Below are 27318 nucleotides of genomic sequence, written 5' to 3' on the forward strand. Positions count from 1 at the left end.
CAGCCATACATGTACATGTATCCATTCTTCCCCCAAATCCCCTCCCATACAGCCTGCCATATAACATTGAGCAGAGTACCATGTGCCATACAGTAGGTCCATGTTGGTTATCCATTTTAAATAGAGCAGTGCGTACATGTCCATTCCAAACTTGGAAGGACATTCAGGGTAATGTTTAAGGGTGAAGGCTCTTGGAGTCAGATGATCTGGGTCTAAACTTTGGTCTGTGAAGGTCTGGAGCAGATAGGTGACCTCTCTAAGTTTCTTTCTTTCTTTGCATGTAAAATCAGGATAATAAAAGTGCATATCTTGGAGTGTTAGAAAATTTAAATGAGACCTACATGCAAAGCACTAACCACAGTAAATCAACACAGTAAATGCTCAGTAACTCCCAGTTACTACTCATAGTGGCCCATGATGAAAGAACTCAGAAATAGGCTAGACTTTTTCTAATGAATGCTTTTTTTTCTATACATTTAAAATTGTAAAACTCTGGGACTACTTTTTTTTTCTTCCATCCAGGCAAGTTTAGCTATAGGTACTCAAAAGATCCTTTATTTTAACATGAACAGGCTCCTCTGTCTATGGAATTCTCCAGACAAGAATATTAGAGTGGGTTGCCATTTCCTTCTCCAGGGGATCTCCCAGACCCAGAGATGGAACTCATGTCTCCTGTATTGCAGACGGATTCTTTATCATCTGAGCCACCAGGGAAGCCCCTAATACACACCTCCAAGGGTCAGGCCACATCCCAGAACTTGGTACAGGGCTTACAATGAAGTTTTCAGATGGGACGAGTGTCACATCTCAAGTGATAAAAGTTTTCTTTATTTCATATTTCCAAAAAGCTTTATTTAGAAAAGCTTATATATATGTTTTAAAGGTTAGAAATAATATTGATTAAAGAGCCCAAATAAAGTCAAAGTACTCACTTGGTTTTCCTTGAAGACGTAATACAAGGAAAATGCTACATGAGAGCAGGTAAACGGGTTATTGTTGACGGCCACTGCTACTGTCTATCAATATCCATTCCCCTCTATTTCAGGTATATGAAAGGGGCTTTTTCACCTTGAAGTTAGTCATGGCCATATGAGTTGCTGCTATTCAGATCTACAAACTCTCCTCCCATGCTCCCTACTCAGCCCCACCACAATGATCTTAGTAGCCAATGTTGATATGGAGAAGGCAAAAATTTGAAGCAGCCTAGAATGGGGTTGCACAGAGTCAGATACGACTGAAGTGACTTAGCAGCAGCAGCAGCAGCAGAATGAGGTGCCGGAGAAGGCAACGGCAACCCACTTCAGTGTTCTTGCCTGGAGAACCCCAGAGACAGGGAAGCCTGGTGGGCTGCCATCTCTGGGGTCGCACAGAGTCGGACACGACTGAAGCGACTTAGCAGCAGCAACAGCAGAATGAGGTGCCAACACGTGGAAATGAGATTTCAGCATTCTCTATGAGATATCCCAGCATAACTTCAGCTGTCCTGATTGAGATGCTGTCCAAAGAATATTTTTTGTTTCACTCACCCTTTATTGGGATATTAAAGAGAAACCATGATATCCAGTTTCTCTTATGATCAAGTCATGTGAAACTGTAGAAACTAGTGAAACAGATTTCCTAAGCCAAACACAGGAGATGATATTATTTCAAACCTGACCCTCACCATCACATTTCTATGAGTAAACAGTGAGTGTGTTTCTGTTTCCATTAAGCAGCCCAGAATATTTTGGTTCTTCCTGTTCCACCCAACTCTGTTAATTGCTTTTAAAATCAACAAATGTTGATTGCAGGGTCACCATGTACAGGGTTAGGTTTTACAAGCAAAAAATCTTAACATACCAACTCCTTCCCGTTCATGCTGTTTGAGGAGCTGTCTAGTCCTCCCTCCCTGGGCCTTAGACTTGAGAGGAGGGTAAATTTTGGTCTCCCTGTTGGTCTCTGTTGGTCTCCATTTGGGTGCCTGGCTTTAACGTTTCAGCTGAAGAGTCTGCTTTTAGCCACTTTGCTTCCATCAAACATGGGTAGTCATTGTGTGCACAGGACAAGTATCCCCCCAAAAGCCACAAGTGGCTGGTCCTGAAAGCCACCATTGAACAGAAATATGAGACACAGGTCTGGGTTTTGTAGCTGAAGGTAGAGTTAAGCCACAGGGACGAACAGGAGATGATATTAATTAGACCTAAAAGGTGACTATGTGGGGAGAAGGGATGCCTCTTTGCTGTCATCAGACATCCCAGCTTCTGTTCTGGGTCATTTCTGACTCCATTAACCGCAGTTGATTCAGTCCCTCATTGAATCCCTCCCTATACACGTCCTCAGTGTACTGCCACCAGGTGGGATGTGCCTCATTGGTGCCTGAATTGTTTCCAGATCTAGGAATAACAATAATAGCTATTGGTATAGTGATCTTATTACCCACTGCACTCTGGGCTACACTCTTGATATATATATTCACATTTATTTAATCTTCACAACATGTCCCACAGGCCAGGTCCCTATTTTTACAGATAGGCAAACAAAGGCTTAAATAACATGCCTAAGGTCACAGAGCTGATAGAGCTGGTATTTGACCCTAGTCAGACCTAGGTCCTGCACATGAACCCTTAACTCCCACTCTACCCTGCCCCCAAAGCTAGACCTTGATAGCCACTGGCCTCAAGTTGGCCTTGGGCAATGGGGCTGAGCTCGCAGAAGCTCAGTTGGTAAGACCTTGCTCCTGGGTGACCACCACGTGTTGCTCTTTCTGTCATCTATACCGGAACAAACTCCACCCAAAGAACAGAGCACCAGCCCAGTCATGCCCAGAAAAACATTTGCAAGATTGTGCTAGGACCAAATCCTAACACTTCTTCATAGTTTCTCCTGGACTTCTTCCATGGCTGCAGCCACCCCCCTTGCTCAGGTCCTCACTCACATGTCTGGGCTGTTTTAACACCTTTCAAATGGCAACCCACTCCAGTAGTCTTGCCTGGAAAATCCCATGGATGGAGGAGCCTGGTAGGCTGCAGTCCATGGGGTCGCGAAGAGTCGGACATGACTGAGCGACTTCACTTTCACTTTCCACTTTCATGCATTGGAGAAGGAAATGGCAACCCACTCCAGTGTTCTTGCCTGGGGAATCCCAGAGATGGGGGAGTCTGGTGGGCTGCCGTCTCTGGGGTCGCACAGAGTCGGACACGACTGAAGCGACTTAACAGCAACAGCAACAGCAAACACTTGTATGCTCTTTGTCTTGCTCGTTACAACTCATTATGCACACTGTGGCCACAACAATCTTCTTCCTTAGGCACTTCTCTGTTCTTGACCACACAGTCACGCTTGGCATTTAGGTGCTTTACAATTTGTAAAGTGATTTGTTAAGGATTTCCCTGTAGCTCAAACAGTATAGAATCTGCCTGTGATGCAGGAGACCAGGGTTTGATCCCTGGGTCGGGAAGATCTTCTGGGGAAGGGAATGGCAATCCACTTCAGTATTCTTGCCTGGAGAATTCCATGGACAGGGAAGCCTGGTGGGCTACAGTCCATGGGGTCGCAAAGAGTTGGACACGACTGAAGCAACTAACACACACAAGTGATTTCCTAGTCACCAGGTCATTTTATCTTCACTTTTACTGGGGGCAGGGTGTGCTGTTTGGGGCTTCCCGTTGGCTAGTGGTAAAGAACCTGCCTGTCAATGCAGGAGATGTAAGAGACTCAGGTTTGATCCCAGGGTTGGGAAGATCCTCTGGAGGAGGGCATGGCAACCTACTCCAGTATTCTTGCCTGGAGAATCCCAAGGACAGAGGAGCCTGGTGGGTTTCAGTCCATAGGGTCGCAAAGGGTCAGACACAACTGAGCAACTGAGCATCCATGCTTGTACTCTTTGTCTTGATAGATGTAAAAACTGAGATCAGGACTCCCAGACAGAATCTTGCCCGAGTTCAAATAGTGAGTGACTGGCAGAGCTGGAACTCAGTTTTTAGATCTTTTAACTTCAGATGCAATATTTTAAACAATCTTTACATGACGTTCTGTTGCCTCAAAATGTCATTACTGAGAAGAGGCACCTAAGCTAGCCCATTGCCTCATGCTGATTTGTCCAACCAATCTTCTCATGCCTCACAACCTGTTTTCTACTATCCCCTTGACAAGATTGAGCCTCTGGTCATACGTCCCGCAATTTTCTATCCAACTCCCACTGTACTAAATGAGCAAGTACATGACGGTGATGGTCAGTGCCTTTAGAAGTGTTAACTGTTGTTTTTACACACTGTCTCCACCCAATCCAAACTCTTCTACTCTGATCTCTAGAAACTCCAGTCTGAAATTCATAAACTCCCTGATATCTTAAGTCCCTTCACTTTTTCTGAATGTCTCTTTGCCTTTTTGTTTTGACCAAGACTTGGCTTTCCTTTGAGGTCACTGCCTCCCTTTCAGCTGTTAGTGTGAAAGCTGATTTTCCTCATGTCCTCCAACTCACTCCAACTGATTTCTCTTTTATTCTTCAAAAAGCCCAGCTTCTCTGAAGCCTGTTGCAGGGCTCTGTACCTCCTATTCATGCTCCCTCAGCCACCGGCTCCCAGTCTCACTACCCCGCCACCACTCTTAGAAACAGCATCCACATGGTGATCCAACAACCAACAATCCAGCACCAGCGATCATTCTTCCAGTGGCCCACCACATTGTCTGCATCCATCACACCCTTTTTGTTGTCACTCCCATCAGTACCCAACCTAGATTTCACGGTCTACAGCTCTAACCATCCCTTGGAAGGACCCTTCATTCTCTTCCACTGATCTTGCTTGGTAAAACTCCAATCCTGGTTAAACCCAACTGTTCTCTTCCCACCAAGAACACTGAAGAGAGAAATTCACACTGTTGTGTTGACTGAGTGACTTCAAAATTACAACCACAGATGTCAAATTGGCACTCGATACTGCCAAATGATGCAATTATGCTGCCACAGTAAACTTACTTTCCCACTCTCTGAGAGGTCTATTTTATGCCTTGTCCTCTCTCCTGAAATCCTCAACACTCTCTTGAGCTGATGACTGGATCACATATGTAACGGAGAAAATGTTTAAAGCCCGGTTAGACCCATCTTTCCCTTCCACATCAAGCCCAGCTGCCTCTGTGCCTACATACCCTGCCTTCCCTTCGCTACAGTATCCCTGTTCTATCTAGAACTTGTTTTCTCAAGGGCCTTAAATATCTTCTTTTCTACATCATTAAATTCTCACTATGTTTTGGACTTTTCTCATTAGTATTCTCATTCTCATTAACAAACAAGTTAAAATCTGATCCTAAAAAATAAAAAAAAAACTTAAAAGACAAAACACAATGAAACAAAACAGCCTCTTCCCTTGATTTTTCACTCTTTTACAGACACTACCCTATTTCTCTATCTCCCATGCCAACAAGAGTCCACTTTCTCATCTCCCCATGGCTCTCTCTTCAGCCCACTCCAATGACTTTTGTCCTCATTGCATTGAAGTAGTTCTTATCAAGGTCATCACAGATCTCTATCTGAGAGAACCAGTGATCAGTTCCCTATCCTCATTTTACTTGACTTCTCAAAAACAGCTGGTTCCTTCTTGAAACACTGGCTGTGTGTCTCCCCCCCGCCCCCGGGATCTGTCCTCCACCCTGTCCTCTTCCTCCTCTATGCTCTCCAGCCAAGCAAGTTCACACTGTTCCATGGCTTCCAATGTCTTTTTAATGCTGATGACTCTCAAGTGTCTGTTTCCAACTGGAGTCTCTTTCCTGAAGTCTAGACTCACATATTCAAGTGTCTCCTAATCTCTCCATTCAGATGTCTAATATATATCTTAAGCTTACATGGCCACAACTTCCCTTCCAAGTCTTTCCCCATAAAGCCTCTCCAATTTCACTGAACGGTACACTAGGCCAGACTCCCGGAGTTGTCTTTGATTCCTTTCTTTCCTTCATGGGCTGCATCCAGCTCTCTGTAAGTCCTGTTGGCTCTACCCTCAAAATATATCCCAAATCCACCTGCTTGTCATCACCTCCCGGCTACAGTTTGCATTCCAACCACCATTATTTCTCACCAGGAGAGATGTACTGGTCCCTTTACATGCCAGTATCCACACCACAGCATGAATGATTTATCTAAATACATAAACCACATCATGTCACTCTCCCTCCCCCATCCACATGGAATCCTATTACTCTTAGAATAAAAACCTGAATCCCTTACTGTGGCCACAGGCTGTGCATGGTCTAGAGAGGGTCGAGGACAGATTCCAGGAACCAGAGCAAGGGGATGGTTTGGGGATGATTCAAGAGCATTATATTGATTGTGCACTTTATTTCTATTACTATTATGTCAGCCCCACTGCAGATCATCGGGCATTAGATACTGGAGGCTGGCAACTCCTGCTGTGGAGGAAAAGAAGAGAGGGCTCTGGCCAGCCTCTCTGAGCTGACATCTACTTGGAGTCAAGACTGACAGTCATGCAATGGGGCTGATAAGGGAAGGCACATTACCAAGCATTGAATGGAGTCTTAGTAACAGGAACACTCTCAGTCTTATGAGGTTGATGTCTATTCTTTTATGTGCTCCTCTCAACCCTGCAAAGTCAGTGTTCTTATCCTTACTCCACAGATAAAGGAACTAAAGCTTTGAGAGGTTGTTCTCTCTGCCTACATGACACAGCCTGAGTTCAAGTCTGTGAATCTAACTTCATGTTCAGAGCACTTTGCGACACAGGTTTTATTCATTTGCTCATTGTTTCATTGTCTGGTCATGCATTCAGCAAATATTTGTCCGTTACCGATTATATATCAAGGACTGTGCTAGGTGTTTGAGATAGAAGGCAATAAGACACTGCCCTTGGCCTCTGGGTCTAGAGCATAGAGAAGAGGCAGGCACACTGAAATTAAAGAAATTCACAAAAGAAATTCCTGAGGGCTGGTTCTAGAAATACTGTGCTAGTGAACCAACTGATGATTCAAATCTCATTCCCTCTACGAATACTGGTTCCCCGCCCTCAACACACACATTATCTCTATTATTCTCTGTACTTATAGAAAATAGTAGTGAGCTCTTCTTTCTTTCTGCAAACTCAGGGATATTGAGACTAGGAAAGACCAAATGGCTTGCAAATGATCATGTGCATCAGCAGCAAAGGCTGTACTGTGGGGGTGCTTTGCTCCCCATTCCAAGTATAGTCTATGGTCATGCTTTGCTCATTACCACCAATATGACCTGCTATACTGGGCTGACTGATGTTTTGCAAACACAGTCCTGTGTGAATACAGTAGGAGACCTTGCTATTTAAAGGGATCTTCTGATGAGTCTTTATTATTATTATTGTCCTTCTTACCTTCTGGTCCTAACTATGTTTCTTAAAAGAAACATTTCTGTTCTTCTCTGTGTCCTTGATTTTTAATTACTTCTCAAACACTTTAAATTCTGAGCCAGCCTTTTCTGAAACCATCCTTTTTATGGAAATTAGCTGAAAAAACTCATTGGACTCTTTTTCAGTCCTTATCTTACTTGAACTTCCTTCTATATCTCATGTTCCTGTTTTCTTAAAATTCTATGATATCACATTATCTTGTTGATGAATCCCCACTTAACATCTTTAGACTTGATAGAACTTAAGTGTCAGACTCATCGCTCCATCTATTCACTGGGCAGTTCGTTCATTTATTCAACAAAGATTTGCTGGGTGCCTCCTAGGCAGCAGGGGATGGGTTATGTCTTGAGACTAACATGAAACAATGAATTTATTGCCTGGGGGTGAGCAGCAGGAAACAGATATTCACAGGCCACTCAAGGTTTTAAAATGAACTCATGATTTTTCTTTGTAAATGTCTTCTTAAATCTACATGTGTTTAACATTCCTACAGTCATTCCAGACACTCAAGTCAGAACTTAGAAGTTTCCCTCAGTCCCTCTTCTGCTCATCCACAAACCTTTGGCTAAGTCTTTTCAAGTCTATGTCATAAGGTTCATCTCTACTCTCACTGCTCCTGCCCTAGCTCAGATCCTCACCACCTTCTGCCTAGTTTACCATGTAATATCCAAAATGATCTCTTCACCTCTGACCCGAGACCAGCATCCAGTGCCCTAGGCTGCAGCCATACTTCTCTTACCAAGAGAGTGACCTTTCTAAATCCAGATTTTAACCTGACGTTTCACTGCTAAAATCTCTTTAAAAGCTCCCTTCCCTTCAGGAAAAGTCCAGAGGTCTTTCTAACTGAGCTCCTGCCCACCTTCCAGCCCTGCTTTCCACTGTGCCTCCCCAGTCACACCCACTGCCCACATACCCACCTCCTACACGCTAGTGATGAATAACAGAGTTTCCCAGCTACAGAGTGAAGATTCAATTATGCAAATGTTCCCTCCTCTGCATAGCCATTTCCAAGATTCTCCCCTAGGCAGAGTATATTTGTTACTTTCTCTTTTAAACACCACTGCACATTATACATAATAATTAGTGTAGCCCCTGATTATCAAGCATTTACCAGTTCTGACATCATGCCAGACCCAGAGGCAATATGATACAGTGTTTAAGAACCTGAGTTTTGGAGATAGCAATATGGGCTCAAATCCCAATCTGTCATTTATTTAGCAGAATGATCTAGAGTAAGATACTTATGTGCTTTGCACCCCAATTTCTTCATCTTTAATAGGATAATAAAACCCCTTTCATTGAGTATTATAAGGATTAATGAGACAAAGTACAAAATATGTTTAGCATGATATCTGCTACATCATAAGCTATTATTAAGTTGAAGTTGTAATTACTGTTTTTGTTAATATACTTTTTATATATATCATGGGGAATTGGCACCCAAATCCTAGATGTTTTACCTTCATTTCACAACTAAGAAGGTTAGATTACTTGCCTAAAGTCATATACTTAGAAAGCAGCAAAATAAGAGTTTAAATCCATACAACAAAACACCATTGTAGCCATTATAACGTGGTATGAAATGGATTTACTGTGTCCCCAGATCTCCACCTGGATGGGAAGCTCCCAGGGGGCAAAGCTCCCTGGGGGCAAAGACACATTTCCATATTTGTATTTCACATAAGGAGAAGTTTGAAATGAATGGACAAACGAACAGCTATGTTTCAGCCAAGGCAGACTATGAGAGTTCAGTCCTGGGAGAGCAGAGAAGTGGCTGATAGGGACACGGGGGCAACAGAACACGAGCCGCTACCACCAGCCTGGGTCACTCACTCATCGCTTCTGTCTGCACATGGATGAGGTTCTCGACGTCCTCCTCCAGGGTCTGATGGGGCTTCAGGGGGATGGGCAGGTAGCCGTAGTGCTCTCGGTTGCAGAGGTACATCTGGATGCCTGCGGACACAAGAGAGGGACAAAAACGGCCAATCAGAAAACACTCGTCTGGGGCTTCCCTGGTGGCTCAGGGGAAAAGAATCCACCTGCCAGTGCAGGAGACACAGGTTTGATCCCTGGGTGGGGAAGATCCTACATGCCATGGAACAACCAAGTCTGTGCACCACAATTACTGAGCCCATGCTCTAGAGCCTGGGTGCCGCAACTACTGAAGCCCGCATGCCCTAGAGCCTATGCTCTGCAATGAGAGAAGCCACCACAAGAACAAGCCTGCACACTGCAAAGAAGAGCAGACCCCACTCGCCACGATTACAGAAAAGCCCGAGCAGCAGTGAAGATCCAGCACAGCCAAAAATAAACAAATAAACAAAATTCAAAAAAAGAAAGTACATTTCTTCATTTTACGATGACCACTAACGAAAAAGAGACCAGACTGTTTGGCACTGAAATTGAACAAGTAGTTGTTTCAGGCAGGGTATGTAGACCTCAAAAATGCTCCTTTATTAAGAAAGTATAACACAGTATTGGAGGCAAAATAAAAAACCTGGGCCACTCTTCAGCTCAGAGGAAATTGATATTTTCTCTCTGAAGAGAAAGCATCCTCGTGGCCTGGAAGGAACACTAAAGGCACAAAGGGATCAAAAAGGAGGCAAGGAATTCCTGTTCCAGAGAACAGAAGGGAACACTATAATCCACCTACAGGAAATAAAGAGAAGACGAGGAATAAAAGCCACATTTGATATGAAAGCAAACAGGAAAATCCCGTAAGGCTGACAGATTATTAAAGCTAACTCTAGGCATATGCAGAACAAAAAATAAAAAACAAAGGAAACTTAAAATTTTCCATGAGTCTCCATGGCTTGATTTCTTCTCTTAGCCCACATGGACTTGGAGTTGACCAACTGACATGAAACTTCTATAAAAGAGTCAGAAAGGGACAAAAGGAAGCCTGCATTTCAAGACCTGGTAAGAAGCTGTAGTATGACAATACCAGAGTCATGGCACAGCCCTCTCGTTTTCAACACCCGTCTTCGCTGCCCCAGCTGGCTAACTCCAAGAGTTACACAGAATCTTGGTTCAACCAGGGAGCTGGGGATATTGGAATCAAAAGGGCCTCAGAGAGATCCAGCAGCTGGCAGTCCTGACAAATGAAAAGATTGCTTAAGTAAATAGATGAACCTGCCAAGCTCTGGTGCATGTGTCCAAGCTTCCGATTTGTTAATTTCTATAATCACCTATGCTTTCCAGACAGAGAATTACCTGCATAGAGACTTCTCTGTTTTGTGCCGATGACATTTCCTCCAGTCAGCTACATCACCTGTCGAACCAGGTGAGGCCGTCTCGTAGCATTAGCAGGGAAGAACAAAAAAAGAAAAGAGTCTTTCTCCTCCCCGTGACTGAACCTGGTTCCCATCAAGGCTGGCCCAGTAAGCACTGTCACTTCTCTTGCCTTCACCAGGAGAACTCACTAGTGCTACTGTTTGCTGACATAAATGCTTCTGAGGAACTTCAAACTCAAATGGACCCATGTGCAAAGTGGTGATGAATTCAGGAAACAGAGGGAAATGATTTAATGTTTAGGTTGCCTCTCGACCCTAATTAGGGAAATAGTTTTACCATTCAACTTTCCAAAGCTTCGGTTATAAAGGAGAGATGGGACCTAGCCAAGCTATCCATCAAATGTGAGGAGACAAGAAAGGCAGTTTCAGACACTCAAGGTCATAGATATTTACTTGCCATCACACTTTCTCAGACAGTGGCTGGATGATGTGGAAGAAGGAGAAGAAAGGGGAGTAGGGGGAGGAAAGAGGAGGACGATTATAAAAAAAAAAGAAAGAAAGAAAAGAAAATGACAACGCAGGACATAGTGAACGGAAGAGTCAGTAAGAGAAGAGGAGATGGTTACAGGTCCACGACTGTAGCTCCTCTCAGACCGGAGGACACCAGGGAGCTCCAGGAGAATCCTCACACACACACACACAAAGAACATCTGCTGAAATCTGACTGCTCTGAGAGGAGATCTAGATGATTAGGGATTCGTTTGGGGTTGTATTAGCAATAATAATCGGAGAAGGCAATGGCACCCCACTCCAGTACTCTTGCCTGGAGAATCCCATGGACGGAGGAGCCTGGTGGGCTGCAGTCCATGGGGTCGCTAAGAGTCAGACACGACTGAGCAACTTCACTTTCACTTTTCACTTTCATGCATTGGAGAAGGAAATGGCAACCCACTCCAGTGTTCTTGCCTGGAGAATCTCAGGGACAGAGGAGCCTGGTGGGCTGCCGTCTATGGGGTCGCACAGAGTTGGACACAACTGAAGCGACTTAGCAGCAACAGCAGCGATAATAAAACTAAGCAAATAAAAAAGGCAATTGTTAAGTCATATATGAAAGGAAAACTACCCACAGTCTATAAATGGAATTTGGTTTCCATGATTATAAGAACAAAAACACTGATCATCGCTCTATCAGTACCACATAACTATCAAGAGAACGGGGTCGGACTTCCCTGATGGTCCAGTGGTTGAGAGTCCACCTGGCAATGCGGGGGACATGAATTCAATCCATAATCCAGGAATATCCCACATGCCATGGGGCAACTAATCCCATGTGCCATAACTACTGAGCCCGCACCCTAGAGCCCAAGCTCCAAAGAGAAGCCACGGCGATGAGAAGTCTGCACACAGCGACTAGAGAGTAGTCCTCAGCTCGCCGCAACTAGAGCAAGCCCATGTGCAGCAACGAAGACCCAGCACAGCCAAAAATAAAGTAAAGAGTAGTAATAAAAAGAGGACGGGTGATGGGAAGAATGTTTTTGCATGGAGGGGGCAGCGGGAGGGGACAGAACTAACTCCTCTTCAGTAGTAGAGTCAGTTTGCATGCATGCCCAGTCATGTCTGGCTCTTTGCGACCCCATGGACTGGAGCCTGCCAGGCTCCTCTGTCCATGGAATTTTCTAGGCAAGAATACTGGAGTGAGTTTCCGTTTCCTGCTCCAGGGGATCTTCCTGACCCATGGATTGAACGCATGTCTCCTGTGTCTCCTGCATTAGCAGGCAGTTTTTTTTTTTACCACTGCGTCACCTGGGAAGCCCAGTAGAGGCAATAGGTACGGCCTAAAGCAAAAGCAGAAATTCGAGAAGTAGCATTAAGGGAGCTCCCTGGTGGTCCAGTGGTTAGGACACTGGGGTCTCATCTCACTGCTGAGGGCCTGGGTTCAATCCTTGGTCAGGGCAACAAAGATTCCACAAGCCATGAGGCAAAGCCCCGAACCCCAGAAACTTCATTATAAGCATGCTATTTAGAAACCTGGATGTGACTCTTAAGAGTGAAAAATGCTGGGTCTTCTAAAAGGGGGAAATGGCACAGGATGGTGACTGCTAATGTTATAATAAACCAAGGGGGACTATTTGAACTTGATGTGACTATGTGACTGGATAGTTGGATAAGAATATAAAAGTTTGAAAAGGAAATGTGCTGATAATTGCATAAAATCTATAAAAGAATCTGGTATTCTCAGTGAAAGCTAATTCTGGGGCAAACAACTTTCTTTCTAAAAAAGAATGGTGAAGGATACTATATATTGAAGGCCTGTACTTCTCTTAGGAAGGTGGAAAACATTTTCTTGCTCTCATATAGTACGTTAACATTGCAAGATTGATCTACCTACCTTTATCCTTGGTGATGGAAACTCAAGAGTCTGAGAACCTGTGCTCTGCCCAAGATCACCGCATAAGTCATTAGTGCTAAACCTCTGTCCCTAAAAAGCCAATGCCAAGTATCTCTCCACCTGCCCAGGGTCTGGAAGCCAAGTCTCAGAACCAGTGGTCACTCTGGACTGCCACCCCTGCACACAGGAGGCCCTTTTGCTCACTACCCGTGATGTGCAGGAGCAGCTCTGCCTGCCCATCACCCACATCTCTTGCCTCTCTGACTCACAGCAGACATACGGTGGATGATTGGCTGGCGCCAAAGATGGTTACTGTGGCCACAAGACACAGCCCAGCTCACTGGCCACAGCGGGAGGTGAACTCCTGACCCTGGCTTCATAGGATCCACAGAGCCTTGCCCATGACCCCTGTGCTCTCTTCTTGGGCTGGATGAGCAACCACAGCCCAGCACCCTTGGATTGCTCCTCTCATTCATCACCCACGTGTGGCAATGTCTGGAGTCGAAGGTGAAAGATTAAGGTTCAAGGTTTGTGGTTAGATGGTCCTGCCTGGGACATGTGGACCTTCTCTTTCCTTCTGGGTATTTACAAAATGATACTCCAATGGATGATCCACAGCTGGGGAGCTTCATAAGAGTGAGAACAAAAGAATATAAATCATCTTTCATCTTATTCTTTCAAGAGAGAAGGGAAGTGTTTTGCTTTGAAATTAAGAAGGAAAGAGCTTAGAAACACTCCATGGGCTGTGCAGGACTTGAGGCTCATTTAAGTCTCATCTAAAAATACTCCAAGCTAAGTAAAAGTGCTACCTTAGAACCACATGACTGTCAGGAAAGCTCTGTCATTCTCCCAAATGACAGCCATTCTTTCTTGTCTTGACTCCTGCCCTGTTCACAGTTTATGCCACTAATCTGAGCCTCAGCTTTCACTGCTTCATAACTATTACTTCTGTTTCCACGTGTAAAGATCTTACCTCCCTAGCTGTCACAGAGCCTAACACAATGCTGGGTACAGCAGGAAAGCCTAGAGCACTGATCCTCTCCCCTTGCTCTCCTGCCTCGCCTCTCCCCACCTGAATCACCCAACGGCTCTGCACCTCTGCATCTGCTTCCAATGTCCTGGGCAGGCCCGCGGGAATCTGACCAATAAAGCATGGAATCCCAGGGAACAGCCCAAGCAAGGGGCATAGCTGAAAAACTCCTATCCAGCCTGTGTCATTCTTCCAGCTCCAAATCCAAATCTTGGTTTAAAAGATATATCATAATAATTTAGTGCCTGGGTCACAATAATGCCTCGTGCACTGTTTATCAAGGAGGCCTTTGTTAGGCACGGATCATTATTGTAATTGTTAATAGCTCACTTTCTTGAAACATCCTTATTTCGAGCTCTTAAGCCAAGGCAATGGCACAAGCTGAAGGATTGGGAAGGCCTTGAGTTTGCTTCCATCCTGGAGAAATCAGAGCCAATTGCAGACCATGTGGAAAGAAGCAGTTACCATTAACCTTGACACAAGGATTTGCACAAAACCCTCCAATCTACATGAGGATAAGGACCTTGCTTTTGCCCTGACACAGTCCTAAAAAGTGTCTATACCTGGCCAGAGAGTCTAAATGGCTCTAGCAGGCAAGGGGGAAAAAGCCAGCATTCCACATTTCCACCAATATTCTCATTTCTACCAAATTTACAACTGATGAGTGGATACCTATGGCGTCTAGGATGGCCTGATGTGAGCTGTAACTTGAATCTATATTAATATTCTCACCTGCCAGCAACCTGCCTCAGTCACCTGCGGTCTGTAGATAATCCCATCCACCTTGACTGTATGGCCACATGAATTTATACACCATTCTTCTGGTTTCTAAACTCACAGTTGCAAGTGGTTAAGTGACACATTTCTGGCTCATTGATAATGGGAGCTGCCCTCTGTCAGGAAGATCTGAATGATCCTCAGAAAGCTTTGCTTTCGGGATATCATGTATCTTTGTGCTGACCTGCTTTAGTGAACTATATCCTCTCTGATTGCTTGTGCAAGTGACACAGGGTAATAACTTATTTTCCTACTGACTTGTCTTCCTCAAAAGTCTACAAGGGTTTATGAAACAGTTAAGTCTGGCTTTGTTTTTCCTTCCATGAGGACTGTGGCAGAGACAGCTAGCTGCCTCCCAAAATCTGTCTTCTCCTTCTTATAGAGAGAGAACTGGGGCTCTAGATTGCACAGAATAAAGACAATATTCTGAGCCTCCCTTACAGCTAGGAGTTGTCTTATGACTAAATCTGGCTACTGGGCTATGCAAGGTAGTGATGTGTTCAACTCCTAGATGGTACCCTCTAAGGACAGGAGAGTGCCCTCCCCTCTCTGGTTTTCACCTGATGACTGAAATATTACATCCATAATGATGAGGCATCTCGGATCATATTATTAAGGGGTTAATACTTCACAGAGAGTGGAGAAACAATAGAGAAGGAGCCTGGGTCTCTGAAAACTTTGTGGAACACAGTCACTGTACTAGCTCACTTATTTGAAAAGAAATAAACCACCATTTTTGAAGTCTGGGTCTTTCTAGTGTGGTTCTGGACCTCTGTCACAGTTTTCTAATTAATAAAAGGACTTCTTTAATGAGCAGAGAATGCAATAACACCATCAAGAGCCAATCACTTGCCTCTGGCCATGGTCACCACATTTTTTTAAAAAGAGAGACTGGATTCTTGGGTAGGGGCCAGCTCTGGCTTCTGGTCATTGGTGCTCATAGAGACAGCAACCCAGAGGGTGCTGGTATGGTTACTGCAGATAACTGAGTGCCTCTAACACTACCTCAATAGGAAGCCCATCTCCTTACTTAGAGTGTTTTATTATAAAACGCACAAAACAAAGGAGCTGGTCATTTGCAGCATCTCCACGGTGGCAATACAACATGCATACAAACAGTACCTGCTTGCCTGCTGGAGAAGGCAAAGACGATGATGTCATCAAAGGTCCAGGTGTAGTCCTGGTGCGGGGGATAGAACATCAGCTTGTCAGAGGCTTCCTTCCTGAGGTCAATTAGGAATGTGGAGTGAACCATGGGGACCGGAAAGCAGCCCAACCTCTTCCATTCTCTAATCTGAAGATAGTCCGGGGTTCGTTTATAGAAGCCCTGGAAAAAGCAGATGGGTGGGTTATTTTCTCTAATCTGAGGGCTTCCCCTTTCCCAACCTTCCACTAGATGGACTCCTAATGAACACCAGTACCAATCCTGGAGCAAAGCCACCTTCTCTCTTCTTTATCTTGGCCTAAGAATTTCCAACTGAGCTTAAGAAATGCTGCTTACATTTAAAAAAAAATCCTAAAAGGGTCTTGTTATCAGAAACAGTTTTGGTTTCAGCACATCTCTTCATTTAACAGATTCACATAACAGCTTTCACGTACGACGTCACTGAATATGTATATGATGTCATTGAATATATGTATACGAAGTGTGAGCAGTCAGAGGTGGTTGAGCAGAGCAGTGGAAAGCAGATGTTCTGGGATTTGGCTGCCTGAGTTCAAGTCCTGCCTCAGCTGCTTACTGCATGAAGGTGTTGGTCAGGCCACTCAGCCTTACTGTGTCTATTTCCTCATTGTGAAATAGGAATGATGGCACTATCTACTCCATGGGGTTCTCTGTCAAGTAAGGAAAAACCTGAAAAATGCTTAGAATAGTGCCCAGCACCAAGAAAGCATTGATAAATAATGGCTGTTATTAAAATTACATTACATTGGCTGATTTTTAAAATTTTTAATTTGAATATAATTGCTTTACAATGATGTACTGGTTTCTGTTGTACAACAACATGAATCAGCTAGATGTTGTGTGTTAGTCACTCAGTAGTGTCCAACTCTTTGTGACAACATGGACTGTAGCTGGCCAAGGTCCTCAGTCCATGGGGTTTTCCAGACAAGAATACTGGAGTGGGTTGCCATTTCCTTCTCCAGGGTGAATCAGCTATATGTATACATATATCGCCTCCCTCTTGAGCCTCCCTCCCACCCCCCAGGCCACCCCTCCAGGTCATCACAGAGCACAGAGCTGAGCTCCCTGTGTTATACAGCAGCTTCCCACTAGCCATCTGTTTTACACATGGTAGCGTATATATGTGGAGAAGGCAATGGCACCCTACTCCAGTCCTCTTGCCTGGAAAATCCCATGGACGGAGGAGCCTGGGAGGCTGCAGTCCACGGGATCCCTAAGAATCTGACACGACTGAGCGACTTCACTTTCACTTTTCACTTTCATGCCTTGGAGAAGGAAATGGCAACCCACTTCCGTGTTCTTGCCTGGAGAATCCCAGGGACGGGGGAGCCTGGTGGGCTGCTGTCTATGCGGTCTCACAGAGTTGGACGACTGAAGTGACTTAGCAGCAGCAGCAGCAGCAGCGTATATGTATCAATGCTACTCTCCCAATTTGCACCCCCATTCCTTCCCACCATGTCCACAAGTCTGTTCTTGACATCTGTGTCTCTGTTTCAACCTTGCAAATAGGTTCGTCAGGAAAATTTTTCCAGATCCCATATATATGCAATACTGAGTGTTAATATATGGTATTTGTTTTCCTCTTTCTGACTTATTGTTTAGTTGCGAAGTCATGTCCAACTCTTTTGCAACCCTATGGACTGCAGCCCACCAGGCTCCTTTGTCCATGAGATCTCCCAGGCAAGAATACTGGAACGAGTCACCATTCCCTTCTCCAGGGGATCTTCCCAACCCAGGGAGCAAACCAGTGTCTCCTGCACTGCAGGTAGATTCTTTACAGCTGAGCCACCAGGGAAGCCCTCCTTTCTGACTTACTTCACTCTGTATTTTTAACTGAACATGCAGTACTTAAACATATTAATGGGGCCTTCTTCCAATGCAATTATTTATTCACTATTCTGGTGGACCTGCCACTGCTACATGTTTTAGGGGGGATTCCTCTTTGAAAGTTCCATCTGGGCAAGTACACAGGACAACCAATGCCCTTACTCTGTGGTTCTGAACACACTGGTTTGGAGTAACCCAGCTTGCTTTCCCTCCAAGCTCAACTGTTCATTCAACAAACATCTCCTGAATGCCTACTGCAATCCAAGCTGTGTGAGATGCTGGAGACACAGCAGTAAATTGACAGTCCCAGCTTTAGCCCACATGGGTGCAGAATCCACTGGAGCTTTATACTCCAGTGGCACCAAGTCTGTAACTTGACTATTGCCAAAGCTCAAATCCATTCCAGAGAGGATGAAGATGTGTCTCAAAATATACTTTAAAGCATGTGGAAACTTGGAAAGGCATTTTGAAATACATTTTAGGCAACAGCAGGCTCATGGAACAAGTGTAAGACTTCACAGGGCCAGGACTCTGAAGGGCACGATACCCAGCAGTTGTACAAGTTCTCGCATATTCCTTAATCAGTCACATTACTTTGGGGTCACATTTCCTGCAGTGGTGTCACTACCCACACGGTAGGCACTGCAGCCTCTTCTCCAGCATTTCTTTTAGTCTCCAGGCTAGTGTTCTAGTCTAGCTAATGCTCATACTGACCACGTGAGAAGGTACAAGGGGATCACAAAAGAAGCCTCAGAAGATATGTGATTCATCATCATCTAGCTGATTGATCTTACTCCATGCTTCACCTCTTCGAGCCTAAGTTTCTCCTCCTGAAAAGATGGGGTAAAAACTGGTCTGTTGATCTCCCAGGGTTGTAGAAGGGATCACATGTGATCCAGTCTATGAAGATACCTTGGAAACTGTAATGCATTAGATGAAGGATTATTATTCCCATGATTTTTTATTAGCCTTTAACAAAGATTACTTTACATCTTTCAGCTTACTAGTATTCTTCCAAGGGATAGAAGAATTTTTCCAAGGGATAAAGGGAAAACTGGTTCTTTAGAGGAACTGCCTAGGAACACACACCAAATGTAAAGTTCTAGACTACTTAGGAACAATATTCTCAGACTGAGGAGCTTGGAAAATTCATGAGGATGAATCACAGAATACCCCGGGGACAGGGAGGAAGGAAGCAGAGAAAGAAGGAGAGAAAGAGACCTCATATGCTTCCTGCAGAGAGGTGGAGGCAACAGATGCGTCTCTTTTTCCACATAAACTGAATATTGTTGGTAATCATTCCTACTTAGTGGCCAGACATAACCGAGGTCATGTTTTGAATGTGTTTAAAGGCACTGGACATCAAGGCTTGACTTAAGCTTATGAAGTCACTGGCTGTTTCTGTTCCTGCCCTCGCAGAAGCCTGACTGAGGATGACAGAAAGCCAGAAACAGACATAAATAAGAATTGCCCCCAAATTGCTTAGATTTTACTTTTACCGTGCAAAGTAAGTGAGCTTTTAATATTAAAGCAAGTAAGACAACAGAAACCGGAAGGCCACAGTTGTGAGGATAATCCACTCTCGATGCTGGTAGCAGTGCCTGACTCATTCAAAACACCCTAGAGTGATGCTGCCATGTTAAGTGCTGCACATTATTAACTGAGACTGTATGAACTTAAATTTAATATAATATCTTCTCCTCAAGGAACTGATTGGCTTTTATAAATATGAACTTAATGCGTCCCTAAAAGAGATGCGGATACCATACATTCAAAATCCCTTGGAACTGCAGGAAATATTTGTTAACAAAAGAGCAATGCCCACTCCAGTTGTGTGCAAGAGCCATGGATTTAAATTTTCAGGGAGTTTGCAAGCCAGTTTTTATGTTGATAGTTTAAAATCTGTAAGAACAAAAATCATGCTAACACCCACCATTCTAAGTAAACCACGAACAGCAAACTTTGCATGCGCTTAGTAATTATATCAAGTGACCGCACTTCAGTTGACTTAACCTTCCCCTCAGCTTAAACAACATTTGCAAGGTGGGAGTACTGACACCGTGAAAACCAGCAAATGCTGCCAATCAGGGGTTTTCCCTACAGACAGCCACCACCAAGTATTTACCAGCACACCACTGGCCTCTTTCTTCATCCAAAACCAAACCAAATATAAAACAGGGACTGAAAATTTAGCTCTTTGAGCATGAGAACACATCTAACATACACTTTTTCCCTTAGAGCATCTTTAGCCTACATTGATATATATTACATTGATCAGTTTATCTCTCTTAATTTATTAACTAAAGAATCAGAAATACAACCAGCCATAAACATTCACTGCAACACCTCTCTAGACTTTGAAGATTTTTACAATGGAAAAGAGAGATGATGGAAATAACTTAAATTTTGTAAAAACATCTACCACAGTAGTTCCAATTATTCGATTTCTTTGGAAATAAATTTGGCAACATATCAAGGGTCATTAAAATGTTTAATACTCTTTAACTCACTAATTTCACTTCTTAGAAGCTGTCCCAAGGAAATAATACTAAATATGAAAAATTTTATGTTAATCATGATGGTTATTATAATAGTTAAAAGTTGTAAATAAATGTTCTTAAACTAAAAGAAAGGCTAAGTAAATTGCATAATAGCCACTTGATGATATAGTTAAAACATGTAATCTGTTATCTATGATGTTAGAATGGGAGCAATTAACATGATGTTTTTTAAAAAACTTTTTTTCTATTTCCAGTTTTTTACAGTGTTCGCATGTGAGTTTTAATGACCAAAAATATTTAATTTTTTGAAAATCTCTGAATCAGGGAGAAGAAAAGTACAAATCCCAGTAAGCTTTATTGGTTAATTTAAAGCTTCTAATCCTAAACTCATTAGAATAATGTCCTCACAATTCATTAATACAGAAGAGCTCTTTGGGTTCTGGTATTGGACATGGATTTACCTCCTTTCCTGAAAACCCTTGCTCTAGTAACACAATGACATGCGTGTTTCAAGGGAGAAAATCAGAAAAGATTCACGGGGCTACTGCTGACAGGTGGCTGCCTTGTTAAAATTCATAACCTTAATTTGTTAACCAACACACTTGCCTGAGGTGTGATTCCGCACCAGAAATTAGAGTACAAGCCCCGAGACTCCAGCATGGGGGCCACAATGGTTTTGTTTTCTGCCATCAGTAGATTGAGGGTCTGTGGATTAGTCAGGAAGTTGTCAACATCTATGAACTAGGAAAAGAAAAGGACAACATCAGATGAAAAGGTACTTTTCAGTAATGGGTATAAGAGTAACCTAATACTTGACAAAGGATCATGGAAACTTGCCCATGACATACAGAACCAGCTGTCCATGTTTTACTTATGGAAACCCCTTAGGGCTGGATAGCTTTCATTTAGGGAAAATGCATCCAGTCTAACTTCCACATGTTTAGCTCTGCATAAGGCACCAAGCAATGAATTGGTGTTATCGCTGGGCAAATACTAGACTGGAACTCAAGCTACACCTTGGTAAGTATAAAATATGAATGGGTCTCAAGCCCTTAAAAGATTCATTTGCATTTATTGCATGCTTATTCTAAGTACAAATGAACAGACCTATTTAGGTTGTCTATAGTAATGTCAAACTGGCCCCAAATGAATCCATCAATGCTCTCTTAATGCTACAATTAGATTTTTTTGTTTAAAGTATATTACTTACTAGTGAAGCTATTTCCCATTCTCATCAGAAATCTGTGTTAACACATTCATTTACAGGGACAGCATAGCAGTTTCTATTATATAAAATAATCACACTGAGCTGTGCACTTAAAAAATTAAGATGGTAGAGTTTATGTTATGTATACTTCCCACACATACAGAAAGTAAAACCTCAGAAGCTTTCATTCTTTTGATAGTCGGTCTCTTTACTCAAAATTTTGTGGCTCAGCACTTGTACACTTCAAAGACATTTAGACAGCTATGCAATGTTAAATATCAGCACAACTGGACTCTTCTATGAAATTATTTGTATTGAAAATGGGTGTGTGATAAACTATTGGGCTGATTTCTGTTGTGATTGCAAGGCTGAGGATGGTCAAAAGTGTTCCCTTTAGGAGTCAGAGAGCAGACGTCCATTAGTTTTATGAAACATCACTGGCTTTGTTTCGTTGGTGGTATTTCTAGTGTTGCACTGAAAAAGGTTTGCCAAAAGAATTAAATGGATTTGTGGGGGTGCACACAGAGGAAGAACTTGGTTGCCATAAACTTGTGGAGAAAGAAGACTGTCCGTTTTCAAATGAGAACAGGGACTGCGGCTCCTTACTGCTCAGGGACCTGTCCTTTCCAACGGAGACCCAGGTTCCTGGAGGACAAGGATGGGACAGAACATGGATTCCTAATCGTCAAGGCCAGCATGTTTCTGGACCACTCTGCAAGTTCTAAGGAAAGTAATGGGGCCTCTTTATGGAGAGAAATTCACCAGGAGGGTCCAGCATAATTGGGAGCAACTAGGAAACCAAGCAAGAGGCGCCGGTCCTCAGACATTCAGGAGCCAAAAGGAACAGCATTTCAGGGCTGTTAATTTGACTATTTAAAAGTAATTAATTTCTCATATCCCCGAAACTCTTCTAAAGAGTTTTTCTTTAAAAAAAAAAATTTTTTTTTAATGTATTTATTTGGCTGTGCCGGGTCTTAGCTGTGGCGTGTGGATCTTTGATCTTTGTTGCGGCATGCAGCCACGCAGGCTCTTTAGTGAGATCTAGTTGACCCTCATGCTGCAGCGATCAAACCCGGGACTCCTGCATTGAGAGCTTAGTCTTAGCACCTGGACCACCAGGGAAGTCCCGAGAAGTTAAGACCTTTACTGTTGCTTTACCCACAGCATTCCCTCTGAACTAAAAAGATTTAGGGTTTTTCATGTTTACTACAATAAAGAGATAGAACAATTCAGGAGTATTTGCTTACTCACTAAAAATGCATATGAGGAATGGGTCTGAGATGAAATCCAGGTCTCACGATATTAAGTTCTCCAGATTTTTTCTTGTGCCTTTATTAGAACACTGAGGAGGAGAGGCCTAAAAGCGGTCATTTTGATAGCTCCCACGGTCCTAGATTATCAACAATTGCTCTGGACACATTCTAGATAATAGTTGTCAAGAAATTAAACATCTGTTTTACCAGAATGTAGTCTGACCATTTTTCCCTCGCAGTTCGAAGGGCTGCCTGCCGTAGTTTCATCACGTGGGCAAAACGGGAGGCAGGCCAGTGCTTTGGTCCAATTTCATCAGGGTAAGACCTATAATAATAATAATAATAATAATAACAATAATAATTATGATGATGATGGCTAATAATTATTGAATGCGTATATATTGCAGGCACTACATACTAATCCATTTTATCTTCCAGTAGTAGCCCTAGGAAGTCGATACTATTATGGTTATCATTATCCCCTTATTACATATAAGAAATTGGAGCAAGGAGAGATGAAGTAATTTTCTGCTTCCCATACACAGGAATCTTTATACAAAACACTAGGCTGGCGAAAAAGTTTGTTTGGGTTTTTCTGTACATCTTATGGAAAGACCTGAATGAACTCTTTGGCTGACCCAATATTTCAGTTCTCATTAGAATTCACTGTTTTTATGATGAAGTGCTACCACTCTCCCCTCTTTACAGCCGAGGAAATTGGTCAGAGTGGTTAAGTCATTTGCTTAACATTATGCCATTAATAAGGGGTATAGCCAGAATTTGAATCTAGGAATAACCCCAAAGCTCATGTTCCTAGACACTGTCTCATACATTCAGCCATCAGATACATTTGAAAATGTTACAGCATCAAATTAGGAGCTTCCTGGGAAAAACAAAGGTTTATTTTCTGTGGTCAAGTCTCAGTAAAGGACTCTACAGAGTCCAATATGTTGATCTCCCCCAGACGGAGTGAGATCACGGAGCAAATACACAATGCTGGAATGTCTCTCAACACCCACAAGGCTGCCAGGACTCATCCACGGCCATGGAGGCAGCCGGGTTGGCTCACCCTTGAGAACCTTTCTGAAAGCTCCCACCTGGTACGGACATTGATAAAGTCACAGGGGCCCCAAACTGGCCACCACTTCAAGTTCTCGTAGCTGCACACTGGCAGGACATCTGCCTCAGTAAAAGAGAAACCACAAAAATGAGACCATAACCATACAAACAAGATGAATAAAACTGTTTATTACACAGGAAGTTTCTGAAATGTTTTCCCCAATCATTTATACAAAACTCAGTGGAATTCCTGTCTTTTTTTTTTTCTGAATATGTTGCCCCTAAAAATACCTTCTTTGATATTTCTCACACTGACCTTGGCATACAATATATTTAGTCAAAATCTGGCTATGGAGAAAATTACCAGGATTTGGGAGAGGTACATAGAGTTTTTCTGGGCCACTCTAACTGGGCCAAATTCTATTATAAGTAACTCCAAAAAAGTGTTCAGAATCTTTTACAGTGTCCACATTTGATTGTTAAGGTTTGCTTCATCTATAGACCATATGCTGAGATTGAGACCTAGATGTAGATACATATATATGTACATGTAATAAAAAATATTATACAGTGAGAGACTAGAAGAACAAATTTTGTTCTGGAACAGCATTTATTATTTCTATAATACATATTCAATTTCCAATAAATGACTTTTCCTGGGAAAAATTTCAGCAGCTCAATTCATCCCACTTCTACAGTTCCTTAATCTAGAACTACAGTAGCCTGGGGAACATTTAGAGTATTAAGTTTGAAATATATTTATTCATATTCTCATTCACTCATTTGTTTATTCAACAAGCATAAATTTAGTGCTTACAGGAACATAGCACTGAGTGAAACATAAAGTATTTGTACATTTTAGCCCCTGTATAAAAAATAAAATAACTTAGAAAAAATGCATGAATTAGATAGTCAATGTTCATTAAGTTTATTGTTGTGCCAAACAAGATGATACAGGAAATAAGCAATACAAGTGTTGAGAGAAGGTAGACATTTGTAACTGGAATGATTAGCCACAGCTTTTGGTAGCAGGTAGAATTTGGGATAAAGGTTATCACAAAGAAGGGAAGGAAAGCCCGGGGTTGAAAATAAAAGGAACATCTGGATAAGGCAGTTTTCTTTTAGGAAATATTGGTATAAAGATATGGATATTTTAAAAATATTTATGAAATATTTCAAATCAGGTATTTGAACTTCATTCTGTAGGCAGTAGAGAGTCACTGAAGTTTTTTCAACAAAGAAATGAAAGGCCATCGTTAATCTTTTAGGTAGATTGATTTGACAGTGTGGTATATAGTATCATTTTGAAGATAAAGCAACTAAGAAGTCGCTGCAGTAGGGTCTTCCCTGTGATTCAATGATTAAGACTCTGCACTGCCAATGCAGGGGCGCAGGTTCAATCCCTGGTCCCGGAACTAGAATCCTGCATGCTGTGCAGCGCAGCCAAAAAAAAAAAAAAAATTGCTAGGGTAAAGACTGGAAATAATGTAAATGTCCATCAGTAGGAGGATGGTTAAATAATTATGGTTCACCCATCAGTGGATACTCTGCAGTCACAAAAATAATGAGACACTCTTTAACTCTTGCTATGGCTCAGAGGTTAAAGCATCTGCCTGCAATGTGGGAAACCTGGGTTCGATCCTTGGGTTGGGAAGATCCCCTGAAGAAGGAAATGGCAACCCACTCCAGTATTCTTGCCTGGAGAATCCCATGGATGGAGGAGCCTGGTAGGGCTACAGTCCACAAAGAGTCGGACACGACTGAGCAGGCAACTTAACTTATGGTACAATTACCAAGTTATGATGGGTTAAAAAGCAAGGTATATATAAGAAGAATACAAACTTTTCACTATGATCCCTCAAGTATAAAAGGTTAATACTCAAAGTATGAATAAGTAATATCAATATTTTAAAACATACACTACTGTGTTAATTTACTTGAGAACTAATGAGAGTCTGAACTTGGCTGGTAGCTGCATGAGCAAAGAGGAAAAGAAATACAAAGATCTGTCAAAGAAAGAAATAGCAGGTCTTTGCAACTTACTATCAGTTACAGAGACAAAAGACAATGAAAAATCACATGTGCCTCTAAGATTAGAAACCTAAGTGACTGGAAAACTGATTACGGCGGGGGAAGGGTAGACAACGAGTTGACAGAATGTTCTCTGCTACTCACTCAGGTTCGTCCATAGGCCTCCACTCCACATAGTGATAGGCTTTCTGTACATTTTTCAGCCACTCCCTGAGTATTTCTGTTGTATTATCCACATTGTGGTCAGTGGCCGCCCTGCATGAGAAAAAGCACCACACAGTTCCGTTATTATGTCATCCAAAGACCGAGGAAGGAAGCCAAAGGGCTCCAGATAAACGAAAGGAGAACAGCCAGTTCTAGACACTGTGCATATGAAAATGACTCCCTCGTGTTCCAATCTAGACAATTTCTGAAGCGAGAGAGATGGCTTTCAACCATCTCTGTGTCATTAGATCCCTAAGCAGGACTTGGCCAATAGTAAAAGCGATCTAAAAAACAGTATATGTGTAAAATGAATGGGTTAGTTAACTAATACTCTTGGAAAGTTTTCCATTTGTTTTAATTTTTAGGTGTCCGATTTTTAGGTATCTACCTTTTAACTTCATAAGAGCAACTCTCAATTTAAGCAATAATTCAGTTGCATTTTCAAGTCCCACAGAATGTTTAATCAGTGCTGCTTTAGTCACACACACGCAACAGAGGGGAAAATCACAATGACAGTTTTCAGTATAAAATTCAAAGCCCAAGGTATCTCCACGTATTTATTCTGGATAACTCCACCATCGCTGTCACAAGATAGAATACCTTCAGAAGTCTACAATGTATGTAAACTTGTTTCTGCTCTATCTTGAAAGTTTAACAAACTGATTCACTGAAAAAGGAGTTTAAGTCATTTATTAAAACATAAATGTTTTCAAACAGTGTCACAAAGCAAACACATGCTGTGTATAATATAATGTATCTAAGACAAAGTTATTCAGAACACCCCAAAATGAACAGATATGCCAGTCAACTGGAAAAGAAAGAAGGAAAGCATGGGGTGTAATCTTGACATCAAATAAGGCAGAATTCAGGCCAAAATTATTAAACATAACAAGGCAAAATTGTAATTATAATAATAATGCTAAATAATGTCATTCACATTGATATAATAAATGTGCATATCCACATACCTATATACAGTACAGGGGTTGGCAAACTTTTCTTTAAAAGCCAGACAGTGACTATTTTAGGCTTGTAGGCTATATACTGTCTGTTGTAACTACTTAACTGTCATTGTAGCAGTGAAGCAGTCATTCATAACACATGAATGAATGAGCATTATTGTGCTCCAGTAAAGATTTGTTTATGAAAGTAGGCAACAGGCCTACAGGCTGTGGTTTGCCAACCCCTATACAGCAGAAAGTACAGAAAGGTAAAGCAAGCACCAATAATAAGGGGTGTTAATATACTACTTTCAGTTAAAGA

General features: G+C 42.5%; 1 protein-coding gene across 1 annotated transcript in view; it reads right to left on the reverse strand.

Moving 5' to 3' along the window:
- The window catches only part of COLGALT2 (collagen beta(1-O)galactosyltransferase 2), a 121194-nt gene that overhangs the window by 21978 nt on the left and 71898 nt on the right, over nt 1–27318 (reverse strand). Inside the window, exons 2-6 of the mRNA XM_070768559.1 lie at nt 25996–26106; nt 22969–23086; nt 20908–21042; nt 15913–16117; nt 9195–9314 (exon numbers count right to left, since the gene is read on the reverse strand). Coding sequence (XP_070624660.1) covers nt 9195–9314; nt 15913–16117; nt 20908–21042; nt 22969–23086; nt 25996–26106 — 689 coding nt within the window. The remainder of the gene's footprint in view (nt 1–9194; nt 9315–15912; nt 16118–20907; nt 21043–22968; nt 23087–25995; nt 26107–27318) is intronic.

This window comes from Bos indicus, chromosome 16, assembly GCF_029378745.1.
Source record: "Bos indicus isolate NIAB-ARS_2022 breed Sahiwal x Tharparkar chromosome 16, NIAB-ARS_B.indTharparkar_mat_pri_1.0, whole genome shotgun sequence".
NCBI classification, from domain to species: Eukaryota; Metazoa; Chordata; class Mammalia; order Artiodactyla; family Bovidae; genus Bos; species Bos indicus.